Source organism: Aythya ferina (assembly GCF_964211825.1).
Source record: "Aythya ferina genome assembly, chromosome: 9".
Taxonomy (NCBI): domain Eukaryota; kingdom Metazoa; phylum Chordata; class Aves; order Anseriformes; family Anatidae; genus Aythya; species Aythya ferina.
In genome coordinates, this window is record NC_140305.1 from 7,365,255 (window position 1) to 7,392,239 (window position 26,985).

General features: G+C 44.4%; 1 protein-coding gene across 1 annotated transcript in view; it reads left to right on the plus strand.

The window, feature by feature from the left end:
- EPHA4 (EPH receptor A4) overlaps window positions 1–26,985 on the plus strand; it is a 94,919-nt gene that overhangs the window by 47,601 nt on the left and 20,333 nt on the right. The window contains exons 5-8 of the mRNA XM_084530285.1: window positions 1,165–1,503; window positions 20,573–20,697; window positions 21,902–22,061; window positions 23,116–23,227. Coding sequence (XP_084386411.1) covers window positions 1,165–1,503; window positions 20,573–20,697; window positions 21,902–22,061; window positions 23,116–23,227 — 736 coding nt within the window. The remainder of the gene's footprint in view (window positions 1–1,164; window positions 1,504–20,572; window positions 20,698–21,901; window positions 22,062–23,115; window positions 23,228–26,985) is intronic.

Genomic DNA, 26,985 nt, shown 5'->3' on the forward strand with positions numbered 1-26,985 from the left:
TTCCAGTGTTTTGCCAGTAATAACATCTGTATTTAAAGCTCTAGCCATGCGTGATTACTAAGGACTGCCATTTTCACTGCATTCTGGTTTGGATCATTACATTTTGCATGCTCCATTCTCACTCTGCTTCATTTCTGTTCGGGACAGGACACAAGGTAAAATATCATACCTCAGTATTGTGCATGTAGTCAGAGAGCCATTGTGCTCAGCCCCAGAAGTGGCTGCATTTTGATGATCAGCGAAGCTTTTGTGTTGTATAAAATCCTTCATCTATTTCATGGGGTTGCTCTGAATCATTCCTGTTAAATTTAAGGATGGAAAAAGTGTGTCTCACCTCAACTGTATTGAAATTAGATTAAGGATCAGAGGATTAGCTCTTCTGCATTTTTTCATGTGCATATTGGGCTGGTGCCTGCGGGGACTGAAGCATGTCAATAAGGTTTCTGCCTGTGCTTTGGCTGTGGAGTGGGCAGGGTGGTGCTGGAGGCAGTGTGCGGGGCCGGGCAGAGCCGACCCTGAACGTGGCAGCAGGTTCCTGACGGGCAGCGTGGGGCTGCCCTGTTGCAACCTCCTCCCTCCTTCTGCCCAAGAGCTGTAGCTCTCCTTCTGCCCAAGTCTTCCTCCTGCGCCCCACAGGTTGTATCTTCTCAGAGCGCCACGTCCAGCCCTTTGCTTGATTGGCTTCACGATTTGCTGAAGGTGATCTGACATCAATTTGTCTGGAAAATATTGCACTTCTATTGTTAAGAAAATAAAAATATTGGGAGATCAAGATTTTGAGTGGGTGTATGCCTGTATGTAATGGAGGACCCTGAAAATTTCAAATAAAGCAGGAGTTTTGTGCATTTAATGCTTTGCTTGAGAGATCATGAAAAATGAATGTAAAGTAGACCAAATACGTATTTAAGATTTCCTAAGGAGTATAAAGAGCGCAAGTGAAGAATACAGTTCTTGTTTGATTGCAGTACTGGACTTGCAGGTTAATTTTGAGCTGGAAAATACTGTAACTTCATGAAGAGGTTAGAGTTTGACTTGCTAGTTAATTTTTCATCTTCATGAAGAACACAGAAATAAAATTCTGCATAGTCTCCGCTGACATTGACTTCACTGGGATTGTACATACAGTCTTTCCAGTTACTAATGATGTGGATGTTTTCTTTCTAGGCCCTCCGTCTGCTCCCCAGAACCTGATTTCCAACGTCAATGAGACATCGGTGAACTTGGAGTGGAGCCCCCCGCAGAACAAAGGTGGTCGGGAGGACATCTCCTACAACGTGGTGTGCAAGAGGTGCGGTGCGGGTGACCTCAGCCGTTGCCGGTCGTGTGGCAGTGGTGTGCACTTCAGCCCGCAGCAGAACGGCTTGAAAACCACCAAGGTCTCCATCACCGACCTCCTGGCGCACACAAACTACACCTTTGAAGTCTGGGCAGTGAATGGAGTGTCCAAGCACAATCCCAGCCAGGACCAAGCTGTGTCAGTCACTGTGACAACGAACCAAGCAGGTAGGAGCCTAAATACAAACTTTATTCCTGTCCATTTTCCCTGTTTTTAGGAAAGCTGTGGTTTCCATTAAATTTAGCACGAGCAAATGAACACAAGGATGCATAACTGGGTCAAACCCTTATTTTCTGGGTTATTTATATGGATAGTTTAAATTCTGTAGAGCTAGAAAAACCGAGGAGGGTTTGACTAGCGTAGCTGGTTGCAGAGCTGCGCTGCAGCACACTGCGAGGACACTGGGAGGCATTCTGCAGAAGCAGAACAGCACAGCTGCCGTGGGCGACGCGGAGGGGACAGAGCCAGAGCCACTCAGCAGCTCTGCCCTTTGTCAGGGAGACGCCGCACGTGGACGTGGACGTGCCCTTGGAGTTTGCAGAGGGACAAATACGTGGCTGGGGAGCGCAGCATTGTGCTTCTGCCTGCTCCCAAAGAGCTCTGTACCGTTCAGAAAGAAGAATGAGTCGACTCTCGCTTGCCTTCATGCTAGCGCTCTTCTCCTTGCAAAGTCAATTAGATTCTGTCCTGTTGTTAAATAAATACCTCCTTAACCTGCTGCTAACAACATTTCAATTGATCAGACCTGGCATTACTTGAGAAATCCCATATGAGCTTTCATCTTCATGCTGCCTGATTTTTACATTTTGCTCGTCTGGGAGAGTGAAACACTATTTGTGTCTATACCTGATTATTTCAGATATCCTAAATGCTTCCAGTTTTTTCAGTTCCCTGTGTTTGACCTAGCAAAAGCTGCAGCAGAATGGGGTTTAGTGCTGATGATAATTTCTTTTTTTTTTTTTTCTTTAATTACATGAAAACTTTTATTGTTTGCAGATAGGTAGGATTTCAAGCACAGGGTTCCAGTTCAATTTTTAATTTAATGCACAAAATTATGTACATTTGAATATGACACTCTTCTATATGCAAATTAGATATCCAGACTGTCAGACTGGCTACAAGACTGTCAAACCTGTTATCTAATCACTTGCAGCACTGATTGCCTTCAAGTCCTGTAAACATTGCAGGCATTCAGCACCTTAAAGCCTAGCTTGTGGGGTTATCTTTTATCTGTGGAGTTCTGGTGTATGGGACAATGTGAATATTGTATGTTCTGAGAGTACTGGACTACATAAATATTGTGAGTTCTGTTTCCTAGTAGAAGCATGTGAAAAATAGGTACGCATAATCAAAACTTGCAAATCCTAGCCCTAGTCCACTGCACTTCAATATTAACCGTGAGAGGTGTGTTTATTTTTGCAGTCACAGTTGAAACTAAAATTGTCAAGTCCACACTGAAGCTCCTTTGCAAATCTGGTCCTTTTTTCATTTGTATTTTTGTTCTTTATACATAAAGATGACAGTAAAGTGATACAGAATCCCTTTTAAATTATAACTCAAAAATCCAAACTATTGTTTTGTCCAGTGAAAAGATGATTAATAGAGAACAGGAGCTATTACAGAGATGTAGGAGAAAGCTCCGGGAGAATGCTGTCATATGCTATATGAAAAGAGAAAAGGTTGAGAACAGCAGCAGGGACAGTGTTTTTGTGCTACGAATGCCTAGCAAAGAGAGTATTTCTGACTGATTTTGGCATGTGTAGGGATTAGTGGATGCATATATGCATGAATAAGTGAGTGGGATCCATCTACCGTGTGAAAATTCTACCATCTTACGCTTTAATATGCAAACCGAAATCTGATTGAATATGCAAATAAGAATTGATTTTGTTTATTATCCATGAGTAGCAGTTCTTCACATCAGGAAATTTGTATTTTTGCCAGCATTTCCAATTATGAGACATGCCCAGTCTATCAAATGCTTCAGAGGGCTGGAGAGAGCTGTACCGGTACACATGAAAATTAACTCCAAGGTGCTGCTGTTCTCCTGTTCTTCATACATCTTTGTGCATTCTGCTGCATAGAAGATCTAAATAGAAATGTGTGATCTAAACGTATAGATCTCAACTAAGATAAATAGTCCTTACATATGCAAATAATCCTATTGATTTCAGTGGAACTGCTTGGCTTGAGTATAGGTTTATAAAGTTGGACCCTTGGGTTTTACAAGTACTGATCTGTTTAATCATTGTAAATGTGTATCTGGGGTGCAGTAGAATTCCAGTGCCACTCATTTTCTTTCACTATATTTCATTACAAAGAAATCATGTCATGACAGAGCACTGCCATAGGTATGATTTCGCTCTTGCACCTTTCTCATACTAATGTAAAGCTACCTTGGTTTCATTGCAGCAGTTTTTAATTTAAGAAAGATTAGAGCCAAACTCCTCCTTTAATAAAATTCTTTCCCTCTTTTGCTAATAAAAACAAGTCTACCAACACTGAAAATCTATAAACTGCTCTACTGTTTTTGCTATCTATGGTTGTGCTTTCCAACATTTGATAGAAATGAAATGTTGTTAGCATGGTTCTTTAGTGATGTGAGCAGCGCTTGTGGGTCATATCGCAGGGAATTGCTTGCAAGAGGTGCATTCTAGAGATAAAATCAATAGGGATGATTGGGACTAAAAATGCTTCATCTTACGTACAGTCTCAAGCTGACCTCCCAAATATGCAACCATGTAATCTGAAGAAAATCTGTGGACATTTTAGAACACAGTTTTTTAATGTTGGAATCAGAAATCCTATTTTTTGTATGTTTGCTCGCATCGGTGCCAGCCCCTAAAGAAGGCATGCGCTTGGAGGCAGAACAGAAAACAATGAGAAACCAGGTACTGGTGTATTCAGCACGAAATTGAAGAAATGTGTTGCAGTGACATAAAAGGTGCAGTTGAAAAGCACAGGTGTTTTTGTGTTTGCTTTTGCCGCTTTACTCCTGGAGATAATGAAATGAGGCTGTTTACTTTCCACCTTTGTTTAGAAACTCTTTTCAGTTTCCAATTCTGTAGAAAAATGTTTAAATGAAAATAAGCTTTTGCCATTCAAAGTGGGATCAAAAAGCATTTGAAAAAGTATTTTTCCTGCTTGCTTCGAAAAGGTCCTGGTTTTTATGTGTACGTATATATATATGTATGTATATATATTTAAGAGAGAATCTAAATTTCAGGCTTTGAACCAAGTAAAAATTTCTATCTCCTAGTGAAACACTTCAGTGTTGTGCCATTTTAAGAATTTTGAATGGTGAATTCAGCTCGCTATTATTATGCATGTTTATTATAATAATTTTTTGATTTTTTTGAGACGGGAGCTGCTGCTCTTTTCCCATATAAGATTAAAACAAAATTAAAAAAGCAAAGGATGAAGCCCTGAGCTGTAGAAACTTGCAGCCAGCACCTCACCACAGTGAGGACTGGGAAATACTGATACTGAGGGTCCCTGCTAGCAGTGGTGGCTTTTGTGGCTGGCTCTTTTTGCTCAAATGAAATCAGCACTTTGCCCATCCCTTAAAAATGTGAAACGACTTGTGGAAGAGCTGCAAACCAGCAGTTCTCATATGGTGCTGCGAAGAGGCTGGTTTCAGTGCGAATCCCTGCCAGGCAGCTGACTGAACACTTCAAAAATCTCCAGGCTCTTTTTTTTTTCCCCCCAGTAAGGATAATGCTGCGAAGCTGTTCAAAATTAAAAGTAAATCTCTCAATAAAGAGACCTTGTTCACAGCAAGCAGGAAGCTTTTTTTTTTTTCTCTCCTTTTTTTTTTTTTTCTTGAAGAGTCACTGCACACTTTATATTTTAATAAAGACTACAGCCTGACTTCTTAGGTATCTAGACTGGTTCGTTGTCCAGTGAGCCACACAGCTGGGACCGCGTCTTTGTACAGGTGCTAAAGGAGCTCATAAGGCAGGGGAGCAATGGTGGGGGGAAACCTAAGCAAGCTCTGAAAAAGATTTAAAATCCCAACTCATTCTTCAGCTTTCTTTCCTCCCTTGTTTTTGTTTGTGTTTTGTGAGGGATGGGCTTCCTTCTTGCTCCCTTCGTGCGGGAGTTAAACGCTTGATGTTTCTGAGTAGGCAGGCTGCCTGGTGATTTGTTGCCTTGTTAGGTACCTGGGGCTCGGTGCGTCTTTAAGGAGACCATCTCAGCTCGGTAGAGGAAGGATGTGCCAATTAAGATGAAAAAAAGAGGATAAATAAAGAAACTTCCTCTTTCTCCCCCTGCATAAAACTAGAAATCTACGCTGCCTGTGCTCAGGTTCAAGAAGGGATCTTCCTTACGAATATCTCAGGCTCCCCGTCCCAATTTTTCCTCTTTCTCTTCTCGCTTCCCTCCCCGCTCCTTTGTCTCCAATCCCCCACACCTTGCCTGTCTAGCTGTCTGTTCGCCTGTCTCCCAGCCGCTTCATCTCGGCACGGCTGGCGGTGCCGCAGTCCTTCCCCCTCTTTTGTATGCTCCCCTGGTCCCTCACCGTCACTCAGAGCCCTGCAGTTGTTCAGCTGCCACTTCCAGGCAGGGCTAAAATGGGTCACGGTGCCAGCAGGACCCGCTGAGAGGACCCACGTGAATCCTGTGCTCTTCTGGGACAGGCGGCGCTTGCGATGACCGAGCTGCGGTGAACCCGAAATTCAGTGCGGGGAAGGGAAATGTCAGCTGCTGCTCGGCTTTATTCGGCCTTTAGGCGTGCTCGTTTGTGGATGTTTTTAATTCCACCAGCAAAAACAACAAATCCAAAACCCCCTTGGTGCAGATCATGTTTTAGGTTAGAAATGAAGGGGCGAAAAGTGGGAGCTGCATGCTTCCAGGTGACCCGCCAGCTCCGCTGGGCCCGGTGGTGGGGGAATATGTTCCCATTTGGCCTTTCGGTGGGTCTTTGAAAGCCCACGTTCCCTTTCAAATGTCGATTAGCATTCTTCATGTGTTGTGCCGAACGGCACGGAAAATGCATATGAGGTCTTGCATGCTGCCAGCGTGGTTTAGCCCGTGCAGAACTGGATTTGCAGTCAGTAAAAATTCATGGCCGTACATTGCCCTTGGTCAGTGCGCGCTGCGTATATCGACAAAGTAATAGTTGCTCAGGCAGATCAAAAGCAAAACATGCCAAAGCCAGTAAACCTCAGGCTCTCAGTATTTTTTTTTTAAATGTGTTACTTTCCTGGATATTTATAGCTTATCTATGAAGAACTGCTATAGAGCAAAACATCAAAAGCCATTGTTAACTAGATTTCAATTGCAGGATTCTCTTTATGTGGCTGCATGAATACCATTAAAACTGCTACTAGAAAAGAGAAATTAGCAGATAGTCTGAAGATCAATCCGTCCATCTGATTCTGGAAGCTCCATCGTGTTCTTTGAGTACAGTCCTGGTTTCAGTAGAAATAACAGCAAATAATTTCTTTACCTGGAGAGTGAATATAACATTTTTTGACTTTTTTACAGAGGAGGACAGAGATGAAGCAGAGTCGAGCTATTGATACCTATGTGCACCTTGAGAATCTTACCAACAGGGAGGTGGTCCAAGAAATTAATTTTGCTTGCAGGAACAGCAAGCTCTCTGCTTGTTCAGAGTCCTGCAGTTTTACGCTCAGCCCTCGCAAACCTTTTCCCTTTTTCCTAAGAAATCCTGGGCGCTGCCACGGGTGGCCGAGGGCCCCCGCTGCTGGTCCCAGAGTTGATGTAATTTTCCTCAAAGGACTTGCATCCAGCACGGTCCCACCCTTCCCCGTTCCTTGTTCCCTGCGGCCAGAGGACACAAACAGCCTGTTCCAGGAGGCCTCTCCCCGGGCACACCCCCCGGGGGGGCTCCCGGTGCTGCTGTCTGTGGGTGTGCAAACACTCGCAGTGCCCTGGCTCCCTCCGTTCCCCCAAAGCCTGATTTAAAATAATCTCTTGGCAAACAGCGGCGTCTGTGCCAGATGTCCAGAGCTCTGGATGTGTTCAGCACTTCTGGCTGCTGTGGTTTTTTTTTGCCCGCAAAACACCAGGGTGATGGAAAAGGGGAGTTGCGAAGGGGTGTTTTTATTTTGCTTTAAAGGTGTTTGTACTGAGGATGATGGATCAGCAGTCACCTTGTTCCTCAAGTGGAGCTGTGTCAAGCATCTATTCGATAGGGAAAGAGATTCAAAACCCGCAAGCAGAGACTTAAAAAAGGGGTGATACGTGAGCGTGACACTCCGGGTGATTTCTTGCAGCATCTTGCCGAATTCCGGGCTAATGGTATGCAACTTTCTCAGTTTGAATCTAAACCAGTGTGCCTCCTAAGGCTTTGCGCTGGTCTGCTAGGCAGAATTAGCAACCCCTCCCCTGCTTTTCCAGCAGAAGGGCTGGGGCGAGCTGTCAGCTGCGGTGAGGTCTCGCCTGCCATGGCCAGCGAGGCGAGGTGCCACGGTGCAGGACGAGCCGTGTCCGGGGGAGCCGAGCTGTGCCTGCCCCCTGCAGATCTCCATCCAAGAGAGTTACCGCAAGGGCTTCTGAAGCAAACCAAACCACGTCTTTTGGGAAACCACAGACCTTTCAAACAGAGCCGTGGTGGGAGGGAGATCCACAAGGAAGATAAGTGATCCCAGCACAGGAAACTTGGGAATTGCGTGGAAGCGAACGGTCGGGAACACTTCCAAGTTGGAAGTTTTCCGTGTTTAGCGTGGGATTTCTTCGCGTCTCGGGGATGTCAAGAGCTGGCCATTTCAGATCTGTCCTCCTGCACGTTTAATGCTGTGTGTAAGGTAATGTTTCTGAGTAAGGAGCTTCTGCAAGCTGGCAGATGCAAGTGGGAGTTTCTTATGAACGACTCCGTGTTCTTGGGCAGGCTTTAGCTGATGGCCTGTAATAAATGCCTAGCTGTAAGTATACGTGCTGCTGTCTTCAAAACAAAACCGGGAAAGCTATTGTTGGGAGGGATTACATTATTATTTTAAGGTAACTGCAGCTTTCCACAAAGAAATAATAATTAAAATAACAACTGCCTGCTTGCTGGCAAAGCCACCTGCACCACCCATTTCCATGAATTTGTATTCAAGGTGGGGAATACAAGTCTTGCTCGGAAGGAAAAAAAAAAAAAAAAAAAAGTGCTTTCTAAAGATCCTTAGTAAATAACCAGCTTCAGGGTTCAGCGAGCAGCTTAGACAAGTTGCATGTCAGATAGTGCCAAGAAGTAATTGCAGCATTTAAATAAAAGTTGGTCACATTTTTAAAAGGATCTCATGGTTTGCTGTGGAAAATAGGGCTTGTTACCTCAGGAAAAAGGTGTTTAATTTCAGGACTGGTTAGCACTGAACATGCTTGTAATTATATGAATTAACTTTTAAGAGGCATCAAATCTGATCAAATTCTGGTCTCGGGTCTGTAGGTACAGATGAGTAGTTACTAACCTGACAGAGATCAAGGCACGGTCCTGGAGCGTTCATTTGCAGAGGATGATTTAACTGCTCGTTTCCTTCCCCCGGCAGCACGCTGACATGCCGCGTTCCCCCAGCTTGCCGCGCAGCCTGGGCGCTCCCCGTCAGCAGTGTGCAAGGAAGGACTTTGACATGGAAGGAGGCTTCGCCTCGCAGTATTCGAGGCTACCAAATGTTTATCTGGGCTTCTAACTCTTCTCATTCTTTTTGCAGCTGACTAAATTAATTAGTTGGAAAGCAGCCAGAAAGACAGCAGAGTCCAGTCTGTAGTTGAGCAACAAGAAAAGGCCTCGGAGAACTTTATCAAAGCTTCCATTAACCCCCTGCTGATGTCCTCAAACAGGATTTTTTGTGAGAGAGTGGAAACACAAAAGCTAGGCTGCACAACTGTCCCTGTGCGTCCATTCAAAGGTTTTAAGTCCGCACAGTTACTAATTAAAATGCCACGCAGAGGAGCACAAATAAACACAGCTCGTCCCCAAGCGCCCAAGTTTCTGCCCCGGCGCACGGTTTGAAGGGCAGGACGCTGAGCTGGCCTGGCAAGGGTGGTACAGCAGCCCAGGGCGCTTCAGATATTCCGTCCTTGTTCAAGGAGTTGCAAGAAGTGTGTCAAGGCCATCCATATGCATGAAGCCCTATTCCCAGAGTGCCATCCCAAGGCAGCCTGTGATTTTTTATTTATTTTCTGTGTGGCGTTGCGTTGAGCTGTGAGGACTAAATAGAGCTGTGGCACGGCTGCCGGATCTCTGTAATCATGTTTGCCAGGTTGGGGCGGACATCAAAATGCTGAGCACACGAGTGAATACTGCTCCTTTCATCGGGAAATGTCACTTCAGATTTAGCCCCACGTGTGAACTGGCATGCAGGGAGCACTTTATTATTGCGGCAAGGCTCCGCTGGGCTTCCCCTCCCAAACAAAGCAGGCAAATGTCTAGGCTCTATCTGCAGCTACTTGAAGGATTTCATGGCGTCTCCTTAGATTAACGTAATCTGCCCTCATTACTAAATTCAAGAGCCGGGATCCCAGCAGTCTTACAGCGCACTCGAAAAACAGGTTCAGGGTCTATGGAAGCTGTAATTTGTGAACTGCTAATAACAAAAGTTACGCGGTTTTAGATTTTTTTAATACAGTCTGGAGAGGCATAGGAAGCTACAGCATCTGTATTTTTATCCCCATGGTCATTTACATTTTAAACCATCCCTTATAGAAAAGTCCCTTATGAACTTAAAAGGAAATTGTAAGCTCTTTCTCAGCTCTCTGAACTGTTCCTCTAGAATTTATTAGGACTTTTATCACCGCTATTGAATTCTATCACCTGGTCTTAAAAAGAAGATTGACTGATTCTGATTTTTTATTAAATGCTTTTCTTGTGCATGAAAATCTCTTTGGTTTTTTCTACATTAAAATCCATTGAAAGTATCCGTGGATTATGACAGAGAGAAAACCCCTTAAATTGTAATGTGCTGTGGATATAAATGTCTTGCAGTTCAGAAGATTTCTGAAGGCTAAAAGGAAAGCACTGAAGTTTTTAATTAGCTTTTTATTATTTTTAATTTTCTATATGCTATTAAATGGTCACATCAATAAATAATAAGACAAGACAGTTCTGGCTAAGTAAAATAGGAAGGAATAGCGGGCTGGAAAGGATGCCTCCTCTATGAATTGAATTTTGTGCGGTGTCCATTTATTTTAGCTAACAAATAAAGGCATGATCTCGAGACAACCACTACAACAGCTCCCTGGGAAGATTGCACTTGTCTAGATAACATAGTGCGTTCTTTAAATCTGTCCTCTGAATCAGCCTCCATTTATCTTTCTTAGCATAAAAGGGGATGCAGATGGAATGGCTGCATCCTCCCCTCTCCTCTATCAGGCTCCCGTGCGTGTACATCAGTAAGGCAGGAGGTGAGAGCAGCATGTGAGGGGCTGGGTGCTCAGTCCCACAGTTTTGGAGCTCAGGGGCAAGGTGGCCAAGCGCGGGCCTGGGGAGCTGCAGAGACCTGGGGGCTCTGCGTTGTACCTGAGGCAGGGCGTGCAGACCCAGCGGTGTGTTTCCAAGAGCATTTCAGCCTCTTAATTACACGGCTGCTGGTGCTGGAAGTTAAAGCTGCGACCATGCACGTGCTGGGAAGGACTGGTGTTGAAAGGAGTGGACTGGGCTTGGAGGGAGGCTTCGTTAGCTCTGCTTGCACGCGCACAGTTTGTCTTTAAGCGGAGGGTGTTCTTGTACACGGAGCTGCAAGCGTCACTGGCAAGAGGGGCTCTGCAGCACAGGAGTTGCCCAGCTTATTTAGAGCCAGAATGGGCCTTGCTGGAGGTTATCAGCTTGGCTTCACCTGGATCGAGTACGAAGATAATCAAATTTGTGGGCCTGTAGATGATGAAACAGACCAGAAAGGAAAAGGATGAGCCTTGCAGGGAGGGCACAAGTAACGCTGCAAAGTGCTTTGCATGCTGTCAGCAGAAGAAATTCCTTCTGAATTGAAGATTTGGGCTGAAGATTGTACTTCTCACTGCAGTTCCCATCCCGACCACCTCTCAGTCGCACCCTGTGAGAACCCTCCGAGGCCCTGCCTGCCCCAGCAGCACCCCGGGGCTCTTCTGGCCAGGAGCTGGGCAGGGCTCTCGGGGTCCTGCTCCCATTGTACCACGGCTTTGGCACTAAAAATTAGTGTTTTCACAGGCTTTTATTTGCCTGGCGTAGTCAGTACCCCTCTAGGAAATAAGCGTGGCAGATCTCTTTGTGCAGCCCCACATCTTCATAACCTCCCAAGGTTGATTATTTTTTTATTCCCTTTTTTTCAGGACTGAAACTGCTCAGACTTTGTAATGGCACTTGCATTGCACAGGAAGTTTTACCAGCCGTCTTTCTGACCATTTTCCACTGAGGCAGCCACTTTTAATATTTAATTGCTTACTCCATTTGGGGTTTTTCCAATTGACACAAGTTCTAAATGAATAATGCACTAGTTTTCAGTATCCGGCATAAACCCAAAATAATGAAACCCCTATGTAAGTTTAATTATGTGCCACCTATGATGTAATCAGTTACTGACATCATGAGCTAAGATTTTAATTTCAAGGCTTGTGTGTTTCAGGAAGCTGAAGGCTCTTCCCCAGTTTGTCCCTCATCACATTATTTGTTTTACCTGCACAACAACCTTCAGGTAGCTCCGCTTTTCCAGCAGCACCGTGTGCAGGATGTAGTTCTCTCTCTCAGCAGCTCTATTTCGGATTTTTAATTTCCTGAAGAAATCTGCCTGTCGCAGATGAAGGAAAATGGGCTTAATTCACTTTTGATGAGAGGACCTGTGGTTGGGAATGCCCGGGAGAGCTTGGTGTGCTGCTCACTAATTCTGATGGTTTTCCAACAGCACAAAGGATCTTCTTTTTCCCACTCGAGAAGAGAGGCAGTTTGGTGGCACAGAAGGGTTTGTTGCTGTATGGAGAAGAGCCGTGGGTCTCCAAGTGCTGTCAGAGCAGTGTCCTTCACAAAGTGCTACCAATGTGAGCACAGAAAACCTGAACCTTGAGAGTCAGCAGCCCAGAGACAGAGGTTATATCGTGTTGAATCCATCTAACTTTTGTACTGACGGTGCTTTACCGGAGTTCCCGTGAACTCCCTGAATGTCAGGTATAATTAAAGCGTTAAGGTCATCCAGCAAAATGTTAGCGCATAAATGCTTGGTGCTTCTGCACCGGCTTCTTCTGCGTGATGGACCCTAAAGTGCGGTTCCTTATCTTGGGTGACTCCAAAACAAGTTATACTCAAGCATTAAAATGGGAATTACGGTTTTTGTTGTCAGGTGAGCCCTGGGTTTTGGCTCTTTCAGGTGCCACAGGCTCAGGAGGGCACATTTGAAACCCAGCCTGCAGTTGCCACTAGAGCCTGTCACTGAGGTGTATCACCGTGGGAGGAAAATGTTTCTGATTTTATTATCTTTTCTTCCGTGGCATTTTTGATGTTGGGTGATTGATCTGAGAAACCCAAATGGCAAAGTCGAACTCTCTGCTATCACCAAAGCACTTCAGCAGCCAGGATGAGACAACATGGCCAAATCTATTTATTAAAATAGCAAATGCTGCTTTGGGAAAATGAGTCATAGCTTTTATTTATTTATTTTGTTTAGAAGGTACTTCAATATTTCCAAAGCATGTAAGTGTGTAGGGACAGAGGCTTTTATTTGTCTGGGTTTCAAAGAGGCTTTTGAGCAGTTCTTTTTACACAATCTCATATTCTCAATGCTGTGAGGAAGTGACAGAGGAAGTTATTTGACAGCTGTATATCTAGACATTCACATTTCGAGTACATAAAAAGGAACTGTGTGGGAATGAAGGAGATGTGTTGCCTTAGGTACCGAACCCCCCATCTGCCCCTCGGTGGATTAAGCTTGATGCCGTGACTGCTCAGCTAACCTCCTGCTCAGGTGGCTTGGGGTGAGAGCAGGGAGTGGAGTAGCCGGGTGCTTGCTTGACCTGGGGAAGGGCTGGGGACATGGGCATCATTCCAGGGCACCCAGTGCATCCTCGAGGGTAGCTCTGGTTTCCTTGTGGAAGGAGCTGGAGAGGATCTTATTCTGCAAAGGCAGCTCAGCAGTCCCCTCCTCTGCAGCACTGTTGCCCTGTAAGGATGGTGGTAAGTGGGTCAGATTGCTCCGGACCGCTTACTTTGAGAGGCTGGGGAGTGCCCTGCTTCCAACAGCACGATCTGTTTTAGTAGCGGGAGGTTGTGGTCTCCAGTCCTCCTCCTGCTTCCCCCAGCGCTGCTGCACCCCGGGGCCGTGCACGCTGTGGCCTTGCCAGAGGCTTCTGGAGGTGCCTGTGGGGGGATCAGCCTCTGGGAAGTAGCCAGGTGATGGCACTGTGTGCTTCCCAGAAGTTCTCAACCCAAATTTGGGTTGTGGGACCCTGCCTCCAGCTGCAACTGCTCCGGGCCCTAAAGGAGGGCTCTGAGAGCTGCAGCACGCCCCGACCGGACTGCGTGGCTCTCCATCCAGCGTAAGGCAGCGGAGCATCGCTGTTAGCTTCTCTGGGCTAAGGGATTTATTTTTGTTTATGCTGGGTCAGGCTCTAACCTCAGCTGCAGGGAAGGCTAACGGCACCGTGACCTGCTTTGTGGCCAGCGGCTCTCAACCTGCTCAGGTCAGAGCGCTGCTGACTAATTCCAAATCCTAACAAATTGCTTACAGCAGTAGAATTTCTTAGGGTAATTTACGGCACTAAGTATGTTCACGCTCCTTGTGTTAATCATTCTGGTTTAAGCATTTAGAAATGCTTCTATGCTGATTTGTAAGTGATTGTAATGTTCAGACAGATTTTTATAAATTGCCTTCCAACTGAAAGCCTTGTTTTCCTGTTTGTTTTAAACTGGCATTCATACATACAGGAAATACACACACAGTATTATGCCATGTTTCTGTTGGCAACTATTAAGTTATCCTTGTCAGAACATGCCAACAGGATTTCTTAGCAAGCTAGCAGAAAGAAAACAAGCAGTTCTCAGACTAAACAGACCCCATGCTTGAGCTGCAATACGGATCTCTTGCTAAATATTATGTAGATTCTTCTGCTTTAAGGCAATCTTTGGGGTTGTGGGTTGCAGATTCAGATCTCTGGAGCTGCTCCAGACCTGCATTGCACTAGCTGACATCACGAGGTGGCCTCCACAATTGGAGGGCTGGTACCTGAAAGCGATGCATGGGTGGGTGTCAAGAGCTGGTCCCCAGAAATGGACTGCCAGGGTGAGCCATCTCCTGGGTGTGCAAAAGCTTCTTTGTCACCCCTGTCTCACTGCAGTTCCTGATGTGAGCCATGGGGAGCTGTGCCCAGACCTCAGGATTGGGTTCGGTCTAAATGAGGGCACTTTTGGTATGCTGAAGTGCTAACAGTGACACGCTCAGCCCAGAAGATGCCCTGGCTGTTTGTGAATCCTCAGCAGTTGCTGCATGTCTCCAGGAGCTAAAGCTGGAGTAAGATGGTAAATATAAAGTACTCTAATAATCCTCAACTACTACTATTTGTTGCTGCTAACAGCCTGTTTTTTTCTGCGAGCTTTTGATTTGATGCAAGTCAGAGCCAGCTTTTGTGGTTTGGCAAGATTTGCAGTGCAGGTTCTTTTGGGAGAGGCAAGAAATGAAAACTTTAAAACAGAGGAAATGTTTAAAACATAATAATGCAGTGTTAACAGTCTTTAAAATCTCATTTTCAAGCCCCTTCCTTTATGAACACATCATTATAAACATAACTGATGAGGGCTGGTCCCTGGATTTGAGAGCTTGTCCCTTGTTTTTCTTAGAGCTCCTAGGCTCTGGGTTGTGGGCCTGGAAAGAAAGGAAGGATGATGTGTGCTGTTCGTTTGGGGATGGAGATGTTGTGTGAGAGTGGTTGAGCTGAGCTGGATCTGTTCCTCAGCAGTCCAATTTCTAGTAAAAAGGAAAGCAAGTGGAGTAGAGAAGTGTTATGGCTGACTGGGAGGGCTGGGAGAGGCAGACCATGCTCGGCTGTCACACCGCTCCGCGTGGCGTTGCCAGGACCTTCCAATGCGGGTGAATAACCTTAGGCGTTTTTCTCCAGTGGTGCAGACTTAAAGTCTGTGCTTTAAATGCTAAAGCTTGAAAACGCTGGCCTGAGTCCTGGCGCATCTCCATTTCCAAGCTGGGAGGTGTTCCTCGCCAGTTGTCCCTCCCTGGGGAGGGAGAGGCAGACGGTGGGAAGACAGCGGGCTGGGGAATGTCTTGGGAAGCTTCCAGGGGCTCGGCTGAGCAATCAGGCTTCTGCCTCCTTGGCCAAGTCCTGTCCCGGTCCAGTTATCACTGGGAGAAATGTTTGCTCCGCTTGTTCACAAGGATTAATGACAAAAATCGAGGTGTGTGCGCGGTTACTCGCTGAATGCACGGCCGGTCTGCAGGCTCCTGCTGGCCCCTGGGAGAAAGCCGCAGCTGGCGGCGAGGAGCAGGAGCACCAGGATCTAGCTGCGATCCTCAGATGTGTGTCTGCACCTCAACTCTGTGTGCAGATAGGTTCAGAAACGCCAAACCCTTCCGTGTGCTTGTCCTTGGGCGCCTGTAGGGTTACACGCATGCTGTGCATACGCTTGGGAATTTGGTCATGGCAAAACACATCCCCCTTCGTTTGCAAAGGGGATTGCTGGGAGTACTTGGGGCTTGGGGTAGTGGTACCCCAAAACAGGGCTCCTTGAGCAGTTCGACTCTGCCTGGGCAAGAGAGAGGAGTGGGTGTACGGCCCCGGGGACTGAGAGGCTGGTCCGTGTGGCGCCATGGGGCTGGGTGCTTCGCCCTTCACTTGAACTCGGCACAGCACTCACTGGGGTAGGTTGCTCTCCTGCGTGAATAATATTATCAGGATCTGGCCTGGAGAATGTTGCCTTTAGAAATTATTAAAAGCATATTTGATTCCCAGTGTTGTATATCCTTTTCCTGCTGTGAGATTATTTGATAATATAATTTACAAAATGCCACGTAAAAAACCCACAATATTACAAGGTAAATATTTAAAGAGAAAACTTGAAATGTGCCAGGTTTCCCTAAATGTGTTTTGTTCCAGTTAATAGAAGATCTTTCATTTTCTTGTTTGGATTTCCAAAAGGACTTTTTTTTTTTTTTCAGTGTTAGATTCCCAGAAATCTTTTTTTTTCTTTCTTTTTTTTTTTTTTTTTTTTTTTAAAGTAATTAATAATGGAGCAAGCTTTTAGTATCTACCCTGGAAGGTAAAAACCCTTAATCACAGTAACATCATTAGTGCTTTCAAGCATTTAATTTTGATGCTTGACAAAACGCATAGCCATTGATAAGAACAAATAAGTGTTGTTGTGTGCAATTGAGGGAAAAAAGAAAAGCATGAAAACCCCTAAGCTTCAAGTAATTAAATTTAAATATGTTATTTGAATTTAGCTGAGATAATGTACAAACTGTGGGTATATTTTTCAATCAGCGGAAGACCCCTTGAGTAAACATGATCCATTTAAATTCAAATCATGGGGAGTGGAAAGTAAACCCTGCTGTGGTTAAGAAGGCATCTTCCCTAAAACACGGGGCATTGTGTATCTTCCAGAGCACTGATGTTCCCTGCTTTTATAAAGGGCTGTTTTCACTCATGGCTGCCTACATGCCAGAGACTTTATTGCATCTATTTATTTCCTGTTTTTTTCCTTCTCCCCCCCTTCTTAATTTGAACCAGTAATGAAAAACTGACACTCTGCCTCTGCCATCCTTTAAAGTGCCTCAAAACTGTTATAATTCAGCACTTATTAGCCTTGGGATATGGCTTTATGGCATTTGGGTGAAGTTTTTGTAGTACATCTGTGCTCCTTCTCTCTCTGTACGCCACAAGCTCAGAACTGCAGTAATAAAACTACTAGTAGGTGTTTAATGGTGGGTTATTGAGGAAGTAGATAAAAGAAAATTGCAACGTTCACATCAGTAGGGAGTGAAGTTTTCTGAGGGAGAGGAACTGCTGAGCTTTGAACTAAGGAAAGTTACACTCGGTGCTTTTGTTCAAGGGGACCACTTTTTCAACACCAAGAGGCCTCGTCCTTCTCACCTGTGCGATGGGCTGTGCTGGTGGGACGTGGTGCGTGGACCTGTGTGCGTGGGGCAGAACGTGGGGTGCTCAGCTGGGCACACTGCTTCGGGTCGAGCCATGCTCAGGATGTTTCCTGCAGTGTGTAGCAACCAGCTAGCCCCCGCGTGTATGAGGGACGTTCCTGCCTTTTGTTCTGCTCGTGATCAGAGAGTCATTTTACAGTCTGCTACATGTTTATCTTCATGTCATCTCTGAGGCAATAGAAAGGCAAAAGGCAGGAGAAAAAAGAAGGTAAATGCTGTGCGCACGGTGCTGCCCTGTCTGTCCAGCACTCTCCTGCCTGGCTTCTTCGTCCTTCTGCATGCGGATAACCAAGGAGACCCAGAGCTGATGTTCTCCCAGCAGCCCAGCCCTTCAGCAGTAATTTTTACTGGTCACCTGGTAGATCTTGGAAAACACACACACACACACACAAACGTGAGTTGCAGGGCTATTTGCAGGTGTCAGAGTTGGTTAAGGAGGGTTTTATCCGCGCAGTGGGATAGCTGTAGTACTCCCTGTGGCTGACAGTCCAGTTCCTTGAGGTCCACAGAGGTGTGGGTAATCATCCTGTTGCATAGACCCCTCTAGGTTTGTGCTGCAGAAATGCTAAGGAGCCCCCAGGCTGCTTCACGTCCTTTTGGTACTTTGTCCTGCCCTTGGCCTTCAGCACTCTGAGGATTTCTGTAATGCGTGTGGAGAGGCAGGATATTCAGCCAAAACTAAAAAATAGGCAGCACGTCTTCGTCCACACAATGAGAGGCAAATGAATAGATTGAAAGTTAAGCAGCACAGAGTTGCATAATAGTCAGTATTTGACAGGAGGGGTAAAACTAGGGCTGTTCTTACAACTCTAATAGTAAGAATTAACGAAGGAATTGATGTACAAGTCCTTTCCCATCCTGGAGGCAAGGAGCAGGTGGTTTATGCTGGTTTGGAGCACTGCCTGAGATCAACTGTCCATTTTTGAGAGACCTGAGAAAGCACTTCTGAAACGGTATAAAACCGAGCATCTTCCACAAGGGCTGGAAGTTAATGCATATTCTGCTGCAGCAAATAGCCACTTTACAACGGAGGAGAAATGCCTTTCCATCCAGCACTCACCAGCCCAGCATCGAAGGACTCAGTAAATTCCAATATAAATGCCTGAAGAAATGAAATGGGAAACTGAGGAGGTTAAAAAGAGGATGAAGCAAGGAAAGTGAACTTTCTCTCTGCAATTCTTGAGGTCAGACCAGCATAAGTGAAAGATTCTCGGTAATATGAATTGCCTGTCTGCCTGGCATGAGGCATGGATTAACTAAGCAGATTTCTCTCTGGTTGGTTTATCAGTAACGTCATGTATGTTTTAGGGTAACAAATCTGATCTGTAATTTATTATCTGTGTGGCATTCTTACTGCAGAGGGGGAAAAAAAAGTCCTGTTCTCTGTTGAGGAACGGTGAGGTTATTAAGCAGGTTTGCAGTCGTGCCGCAGATACAACTTGATGGAGCACACCTGGATCCTCCCCGTTGGCTGTGTTTATAGTCTCCTCTGTCAGCCAGCGTTTGCCTTTGCATGAGACAGACAGGGAAAAAGAGAGAGGTTCTGGAGGCATTTCTAACAGAGATGCCAAACTGTCAGATAGTAAATCAGGAAGCAGCTCCCTGATGGTTTCACATCAAGAGGAGACACCCTTTTGTGACTTTGTGGCGTCTACTGGTTATTTTCACTTCCATCAGAGCTGTCTGATATGGTCAAGTAGGTTTGAGGCTTTCAACATTCAATTTTCCTTTCATTTATTGTGACTGTTTTATTTATTTGTCTTTCTTGGTAGTTTTCAAGGATATGTTTCAAGGATACTTTTTTCTCTCTTTCACGCTTTCATGGATCGTCATCCCAACGTTAAGGGTAGAAAAAAGCAGCAAAAAGAAAGGGAAGGAGGCAAAAAAGAGCAACGTGTCTACAGCTTCAGGGGACAAAAGAAGAAATATATTCAATTTAGGAAGACCTCTAATCTCTGGTTATACAGGACAGCTTTGTTAGATAAGATTAAAAATTTCATGAATGTCCCTTTTTATCCCTGGAGACTCCACCATTTATTCCAGCTATTGTCAGCATCAAAAGAGCTTGATAACAGCTGGCTAGAGACGTGACCACACAGCAACACAACAGCAAGAAAGGGGCAGCCGGGTTCATAAATCTTCAGAAACCCCGTTCCTCCTGCACTGCCATGGATCTGCTGCGATCACAGTCAAAGGGAGAACGCATTGTCCTCCGGCCAGGCAAAAACCTGAACTTCAGCATTAGCAGGGGCTCTATTGAGCAGGGCGCACAATGAGATGCTTCCCATTATCTTCTGCATGGCAGCCCTTATTACTGCACACGGATAAAGTTTAAAGGGTCTTGGCGTGCAGCTTGTTGCTCGGTCGGGTTTTTCCCCAAGCCATGCAGCCCTTACCCACGATGTCCTGCTTTTTCTGCGCCACGTGGGACAGGGTCTTGTTGTGCCAGTTGTCTCTGCTATCTCCTGGCTGGGAAGGAGCTATCAAAGGCCGAATCTGGTCCCCGGGTGCTGAGCTTCCTCATTCTCCAGGCACTGCTCACAGACATGGGCGGGTGTAAGCAGGGCAAGCTAGGAAGCACAGGTTGGCTCTGACTCCTGAAATACAAGTTTTCTGGTTTTCATGGGAGGGTCCCAGTTCATATGTATTCAGCTTTATTCTGCTCTTACTTAATTCAGTGACAAAGTTTTCTCAGCTTTAGAGAAAACCAGATTGGTCTGTCAGGAATTTCATAGTTCCTGTAGAGTGAATAGCTAATGAAGTAACACCAGTTAATTTTAGGACATGGAAGAAGAGAATCATTATGGACCAAAACACAGGGACAAGTCTGTGTGCTGTGTCTAACAAAGGTTAAAAAAAAAAAAGCAGAATCTTTCATTGTCAGCTTGTTGTGAAGGTTTGTACCTACGAATTAAGAACATTATGGTGTTTAGGAAACTGCAGTGTTACTCCAAATCTTACCTGTCCAGTATGGCCCAGCATCTAAGAACAACCTTTATTACAGAGAAATTAAATGCAAATTTGTTAGAGAAAACAGGAAAAACACTTAATACTTCTAACCCCCACACAAGAAAAACACAATTTCTGAAAGTGCATATGTTATGCTGTCTTATTAAAACTAAATTATTGCTTATATCTTTTTTTTTTTTCTTTTTTTTTCTGGCAGCTCCATCCCCAATTGCATTGATCCAGGCTAAAGAGATAACGAGGCACAGCGTTGCCTTGGCCTGGCTAGAACCCGACAGGCCAAATGGAGTCATTCTGGAGTACGAAGTCAAATACTATGAAAAGGTACTGCTCAAAAATAGACAAGCGAGGAGCTTTGTTTGAATTTGGGAAGAGTTTTTTTTACTTCATTCCATTTGGTTTATTTCCAGGTAGGATTCCATCATTTGAAACTGAATAGATTCAGGTTAATAATATCCAATTAAGGATTTCATGCACTTGAACGGTTGCTTGAAATAGTAAGACTTATAGGCTGTTCCAGCTGCATGGTAGGAATTTATTCTGCTATTTTTTTCTTACCTTGGAACTGAGCTTTTGTAGCAAGCATATTTATAATGAGAATCAATAATGTTGGGCAGAAGTGAGACATTAGCTTTACATCATAGACAGAAGTATAATAATGAAGTATATAATACGGTAATCAGATCTGTTTGCCAATAGCTTCTGCTTAGAGTGATGGTGTGGGCTGGATGGCTTTTAATAGAGAATAAGGAAAGAAAATTACATTCTTCATACTTCCCAAGTTACACAGAGATGTTATTCCTGCAAATAACTTCTCAACTATGGAACTATGAAACTATGAAGAAAGCTATTTTCCTTGAAGGTCCTCTCTAGAAATGGACAATTACTTGGTCTTGCTTGCACAATCTCTCATGTATATGTGTACTTTTCTTTTTTTTTTTTTCAATAAAGATAATTGTGTATTTGCTTCCCCAACACATACAGAAGAAGGCAACCGATTTTTCAGGGAAACTTGATTAATGCATTTTCTGATGCATTTTCCAGCCAAAAATAGAAAAATTTTAAAGATCGGATTTGTGGAAGACATTTTCAGAACATTTTCTTTTTTGAAATACATTACCATTTTTTTTTGATACAGCTTCTGGCTGGTAGGAAGAAAAAGAGTGCCAGGATGTATGAGTAAAATGTTTGTTCATCAGGAGGATCATATTTGAAGGCTTGGCTATTTTCCAAAGGATTTCATTGTGTGATTTCTTAAGTAATCAGTGATATATGAGCATCATACCTACTGTCTCACCACCCTTATTTGGCTTGCTCAAATAAGGGTGTTCAGAGCCCCATGCAGCACTCAGCGCTAGGGGTATTGAGCAAGGCAGACAGCAGAAGCCCTCGGGATGTATTTTGAGAATTCCATCGGTGTTACTCATCTTCTTTCATCATAACAGTTTTGGCAAGGAAATGGGATTCCATGGTTCATTGTGCAGTGAGGCATTTTTACTTGATCACTGCAGTGTTCTTTTCTTGTTAGGACCAAAACGAGCGCAGCTATCGCATTGTGAAGACAGCCTCCAGGAATACTGACATCAAAGGTTTGAACCCTCTGACTTCATATGTGTTTCATGTGCGGGCCAGGACAGCAGCAGGATACGGAGACTTCAGCGGACCGTTTGAGTTCACAACTAACACAGGTAGTAACATGCCCGCTGATATCTTTCTTTTCTTTGAGTGAGGAGTGAAAATGTAACTGAGCTGTGTGTTGGGAGTCTCCTGTTGGTTAATTGGACTGTGGTGTATCTATTCTGGGAAAACGTTCCTCCGTGGCTGCATGACTATTAGTGGTGTGATAAATCTGACCTTAGACACCTATGTTATATCCTAGACACTAACAATGAAAACGCTTCAGAATGGCCCAAGGAGACACACAGCTTACAAATGCTTGGAAGCCACTGATGCTTCAGAGATGCATGCACCTATTTTGTTTAATGTGTGCAGATGTTTTTCGGAGCATGTCATTTGCAGGGGAATGGAACCCTGTTGCTCTCCTTTGCAAGCTATTGACAAAGATCACTTAGGTGTCCTATATCAGCTCAGATATTTGCACTTTCCCTTACATAGTCATATAAAGACAGAATGTTTGAACTATGTTGTTAGTACGGCTTCTCCCTTTGTTCAGGGTAACATGCAAATTTGCCCCCCAAAATGTTTGCTTCTCAGTGGTAGGAAGGTGGTGTGACCAAGCCTGTTTTATTTTGGACATAAAAGTCTGTTTAAATCAATTTAAGGTCATGCCAGTCAGTGGCAACATCCTTCAGGATGTTAACAGCTGAAAATAATCAATCCAGCAGGAAGACGGAAGACATTTTAAAATGACTTACTCTTTGTGTCAGTTGGGGAGTGATCATCTGGCCCCACTGAGAGAAAATGAAAGAGGAAAGGAGTGGAGAGCAATTAGGAAGGTGAAAGAAATAGCCATTATACCCTCTGAGCAACGCTGAAGGGGAGAAGGAGAGGGAGTCCTTGTTCCCAGTGAACTGAAGTTCCCCAAATCATTATCAAACATCACGTCTTCAGCTAATTAGGGCCCTCTTGGAAAATTGTGTGAAATGACTATATAATAAAGGCCTGAAAGTAGATTTGAGCCCTACTCTAAACTACCTTCACAAGCCAGAAAGCCTCATTGACTGCTGCCCAGGTTGATATTTTGAGGGTGTCTGACGCTAATGCTCTCTTTTCTGTTTCCAGTTCCTTCCCCCATCATTGGCGATGGTACCAATCCCACAGTGCTGCTTGTTTCAGTGGCTGGCAGTGTTGTTCTTGTGGTCATTCTCATTGCAGCCTTTGTCATCAGCAGGAGGTAAGAACTTAAGCTTCTCTCCCCCCTTCTCTCTTTCATGAGGGAGCTTTTTGTCTCCTCCAAACAAAGCTAAATTCTTTGATTAGCATCATAAACAGTGCATTTGCATTACAAGCCTTCTCCCATGTAGCTTTGATCTTCTCAACATTAGTACCACAGCAGCATGTGATGTAATGGCAATAGTTCCAGCTCTATTTGCCCTTGAAATGCAAAGCTGGTTCCAATAGCTGGCACTGAGAATCAAGCCAACTAGAGATTTGTGGTTAGTGTAATTTGAAGTTAAGTTTAATGGGTATGGGTACAGTAGATTTTCTTGGACTGACTCCTGATACACAGGGAATAAACAACCACACTGTTATGAACTAAGCTATCAGACTGCTGTGCTTGTGATTTTGTCTTAGGCTGTATGAGTCTCCATTAGTCTTTGGGTTAGTCCTTCCACTGTGTGTGGAAATGACTGTAAAGTAGAAGCTGCAGTCATTCAGCATCATACGCAGTAACACAGCAGAATGGGTTGATGGTTATTCGATCAGAGCAGAACCGTAATCTTCTACCAAGTACTTGTTCATTCCCAAATTCAACCAGTGCATCAGGAGCAATCCTGCAAATGGGAGGACAGTGTAGCAGAAACACAGTGTGAGTGTTTGTCTCCAAGTTTATGTTCAGTCTCATTTAAAAAGATCAGCATGATTTTGCCTCAATGTAATTCAGAGATAAAATTGGACATATCGTTATTGCATCTGAAGCGTGGGATCTGAGGGATGCAAATTTTGTCAACCTCTGTTGATCAGTTTAATGGCATCAGCCATAAATGCACACAAATTTTCTTGATTTACTTTCTCACTTCAAATTGTCTTAAAGAGCAGTTAAGTCACTATAGCTGTAATATCTGGAAAGTAGTCAAGCATTGTTACAGCTTTCTGTGGGTGTTCACCTCAAAGCCTGCATGCTGGCAATAAGAAAGAACAGGCCATATGAAAATGTAATGTGGAGAGACAGGTTTATTAAAAGCCATTGCAACAGAAAATAGCATCACTGAGCTTGATGACTTAATCTCCTCTCCACTTTTATTGATCACTTTATTATTTAAGGCAGGATTGATAGCAGGATGCATTGGATTTCTAATTATGAGTCGCCACCTTGGAGAATTGAGCCTGTCGAGTTGCTTTGAGATGATTCCTTCCCCTCCTCCCCCTATAAAAAAAATGTCACTTCCCAAGGCTGATAAACATTGCTTGGTGATTGGCCCTCAATGGATCACTTTTTAGAAAATGAAATGTCAGCCCCTTGCCCTCATATTGATTCTCTTTAGTATCAGCCATAAAGCTGTCAAAGGAAAGGCTGCCTGGAGCCAGGTAGCTGATAGACAAGCTGGTGTGGGTGCCTGCTCAGCCAGGTCTGCTCCCTGCTCAGGTTGTCTGTTCAGTTATCTCTGCCCACAAGTGTTTAACTTGGACCGAGTAAAAAAAAAAAAAAAAAAAAAAAAATGCAGGTGGGCTTTATAGACAAGAGGTTGGTCCAAGCACTGGTCAAGCACTGGTGGGAATGGGGGTGGAAGTAGTTTGGTGGCAGTGGGTTCAGAGATGCCCCGCAGTTCCATACCAGTAGGTCTTAGGGAAGCTGTGGAAGGGGAAAGATATAATAGCAAGATGAATGAAATACCAGGACAGTGAAACTGCTCTGTGCATACTAATGCATGTGCCTTGTTAATTAGCAGCCTTCCTCAATACACAGCTGTCCAGTAGCTGGAAGTAGTTCTCAATAAACAGAACCGACTTTAATATTCACTATTACACAAATGATTTTAACCACATCACCAATGTCATTTAGAGGTGTGGGCTTTGGGGATATTTCATGATGTTCCTATACCAGCTGAAGTTAATAGCAAAATAATTATACTTTGTTCCAAAATTACTTCAGCTGAGGAAATGCTTCTTTGTCCATAGAGTCCCCACGAGGAGGTTTTGTAATATAGCTGTGACCTAGAAGTCATATTTGTACAATCAAAACTGTGCTTTGGCCTGCGGACATGGCCTCTCTGCATCCATGAGCCAAGTGTGGGAACTGGACATATGCTGGAGGTGCCCAGTTTTGAACTCTAGGTTGTTATTACTAATGTAGCATTATGTTTTTTCAAGTCATTACTCAAATCCCCAAATTCATCTTCTCAACAGAATTTGTCAACAGACTTTGCCTTCAGGCAGCTCAAGCTGTTTGGGTCTGTCCTGTGACCACGGTGTTTGTGTCAACGTGAGAAGTAATCTGCCTAAAAGTTAGTTTAAATTTACTGAGGTTAGGACAGCAGGATGCGGGAGAGGTAGCAGGAGCGTTTCTAAACCCTACCCTGTAGGAGCACAGAGTAAAATTACAGTGACAGAGTTTAAAAAGATTTGGGAAAGTGTAAAGCAGTAAGCTGCTTTCTGAAGGGGTTTGGCTGCAGTAAGTTGGCCCTACAGATTCCTTTGGTCATCCAAGAGTTACCGTCAGAAATTTTTCTGGCAGATAGATTGCTTTACCTTCTGCACTGCAGCACCCCCAGCCCTCTTCTTTGGGGTGGAGAAAGGGGCAGCATGGGCTGTGGGGGCGCGGGCTCCATGCTGCTTCACCTCAGTGCGTGCTAATACCCTCTGCTGCTACCTCCGGCTGGGCAGAGACCTTCCCCTCCTTATCTCCAGGCCCCACCTGTGGATTTCCCTATGTCTCTGACCCCTGCAGCTTCTGAAAGCTTCTGTGTTCTTTTCCTGAATACGGCTATTTAATCACTCTTGCCCAAATCCCTGTAATTACGGAATTCAAGCCTGTGACAAAGGCTCCCTTCTGCCATTCAGGTGAGGTGCCCCGAGCAGCCAGGGGACAATGGCAGGCAGGAGTGGCCTGCCCCAAGCCAGGCAGGAAAGGTCAGCAGGTGACAGGGGCAGAGGTGGAAGCAGGTAGTTAGTTTGGAAGGTATTATTTAACGTTAATAAGCTACAATTATATTGCTTGAACAGCAATCCCTTTGTTTCCCTCTGCTTTTTGCATGTCTTTGGGTTTTAGTGGGGGAAGGTTATTTGTATCTGTTGTTAGGGTGATTTTACTTTTTAGAAATAAGATTTAAAGCATTTTTACGTACTTAAAATGCATTCATGCAAAGCCATTTGTGTTTCATTTTTCCCATCTGTATCTGAAGACTAATAATATGAATTTGAAGGGGTCCTGCTTAAATTGCAGGATCTTTTTTTCTTCTTTTTTTCCTTCTTTTTTTCTTTCCTCTGAGAGAAGTTACGTTGTACCTGAAACCCCCTAAGCTGACTTAGCCCTGCATGGCACTGGGTGAGATTTCTCCTCCTGATTCAGGTCAGGCACTGGGAGCAGAACGTAGTCCCTCAGTTTCACTCAGCTCTTTTATACCAGAGCCATAAGTCCTCAGGCAAAAAAATGGTTTAAATTGGTGTTTGGATCCAGTGTGGTTTTTAATAAGGCTCTTGTTATGATTTGGTGCCATTTGTGTTTAATTGACTTTCATCAAGAAAAAAAGCTCCCAGCCACTTATGGTTGGGTATGTACCTGCTTCTTGTGTCTGAACACAAGTCCTGTTGGTGATGCTGGGAGCTGCGAGGCTTGGTTCAAAGATCAGGTAGTCTTCACATGTTAAACTGGATTTTTTTCCTTCTGTTCATGTGCAATTTATAGCTTTCATTACTAGAATAGTATATTTAATCCCCAACACTAAAGGGTTGCAAAGACAAAAGCTAGGACATGGCCTTTCAGCTGGGAGT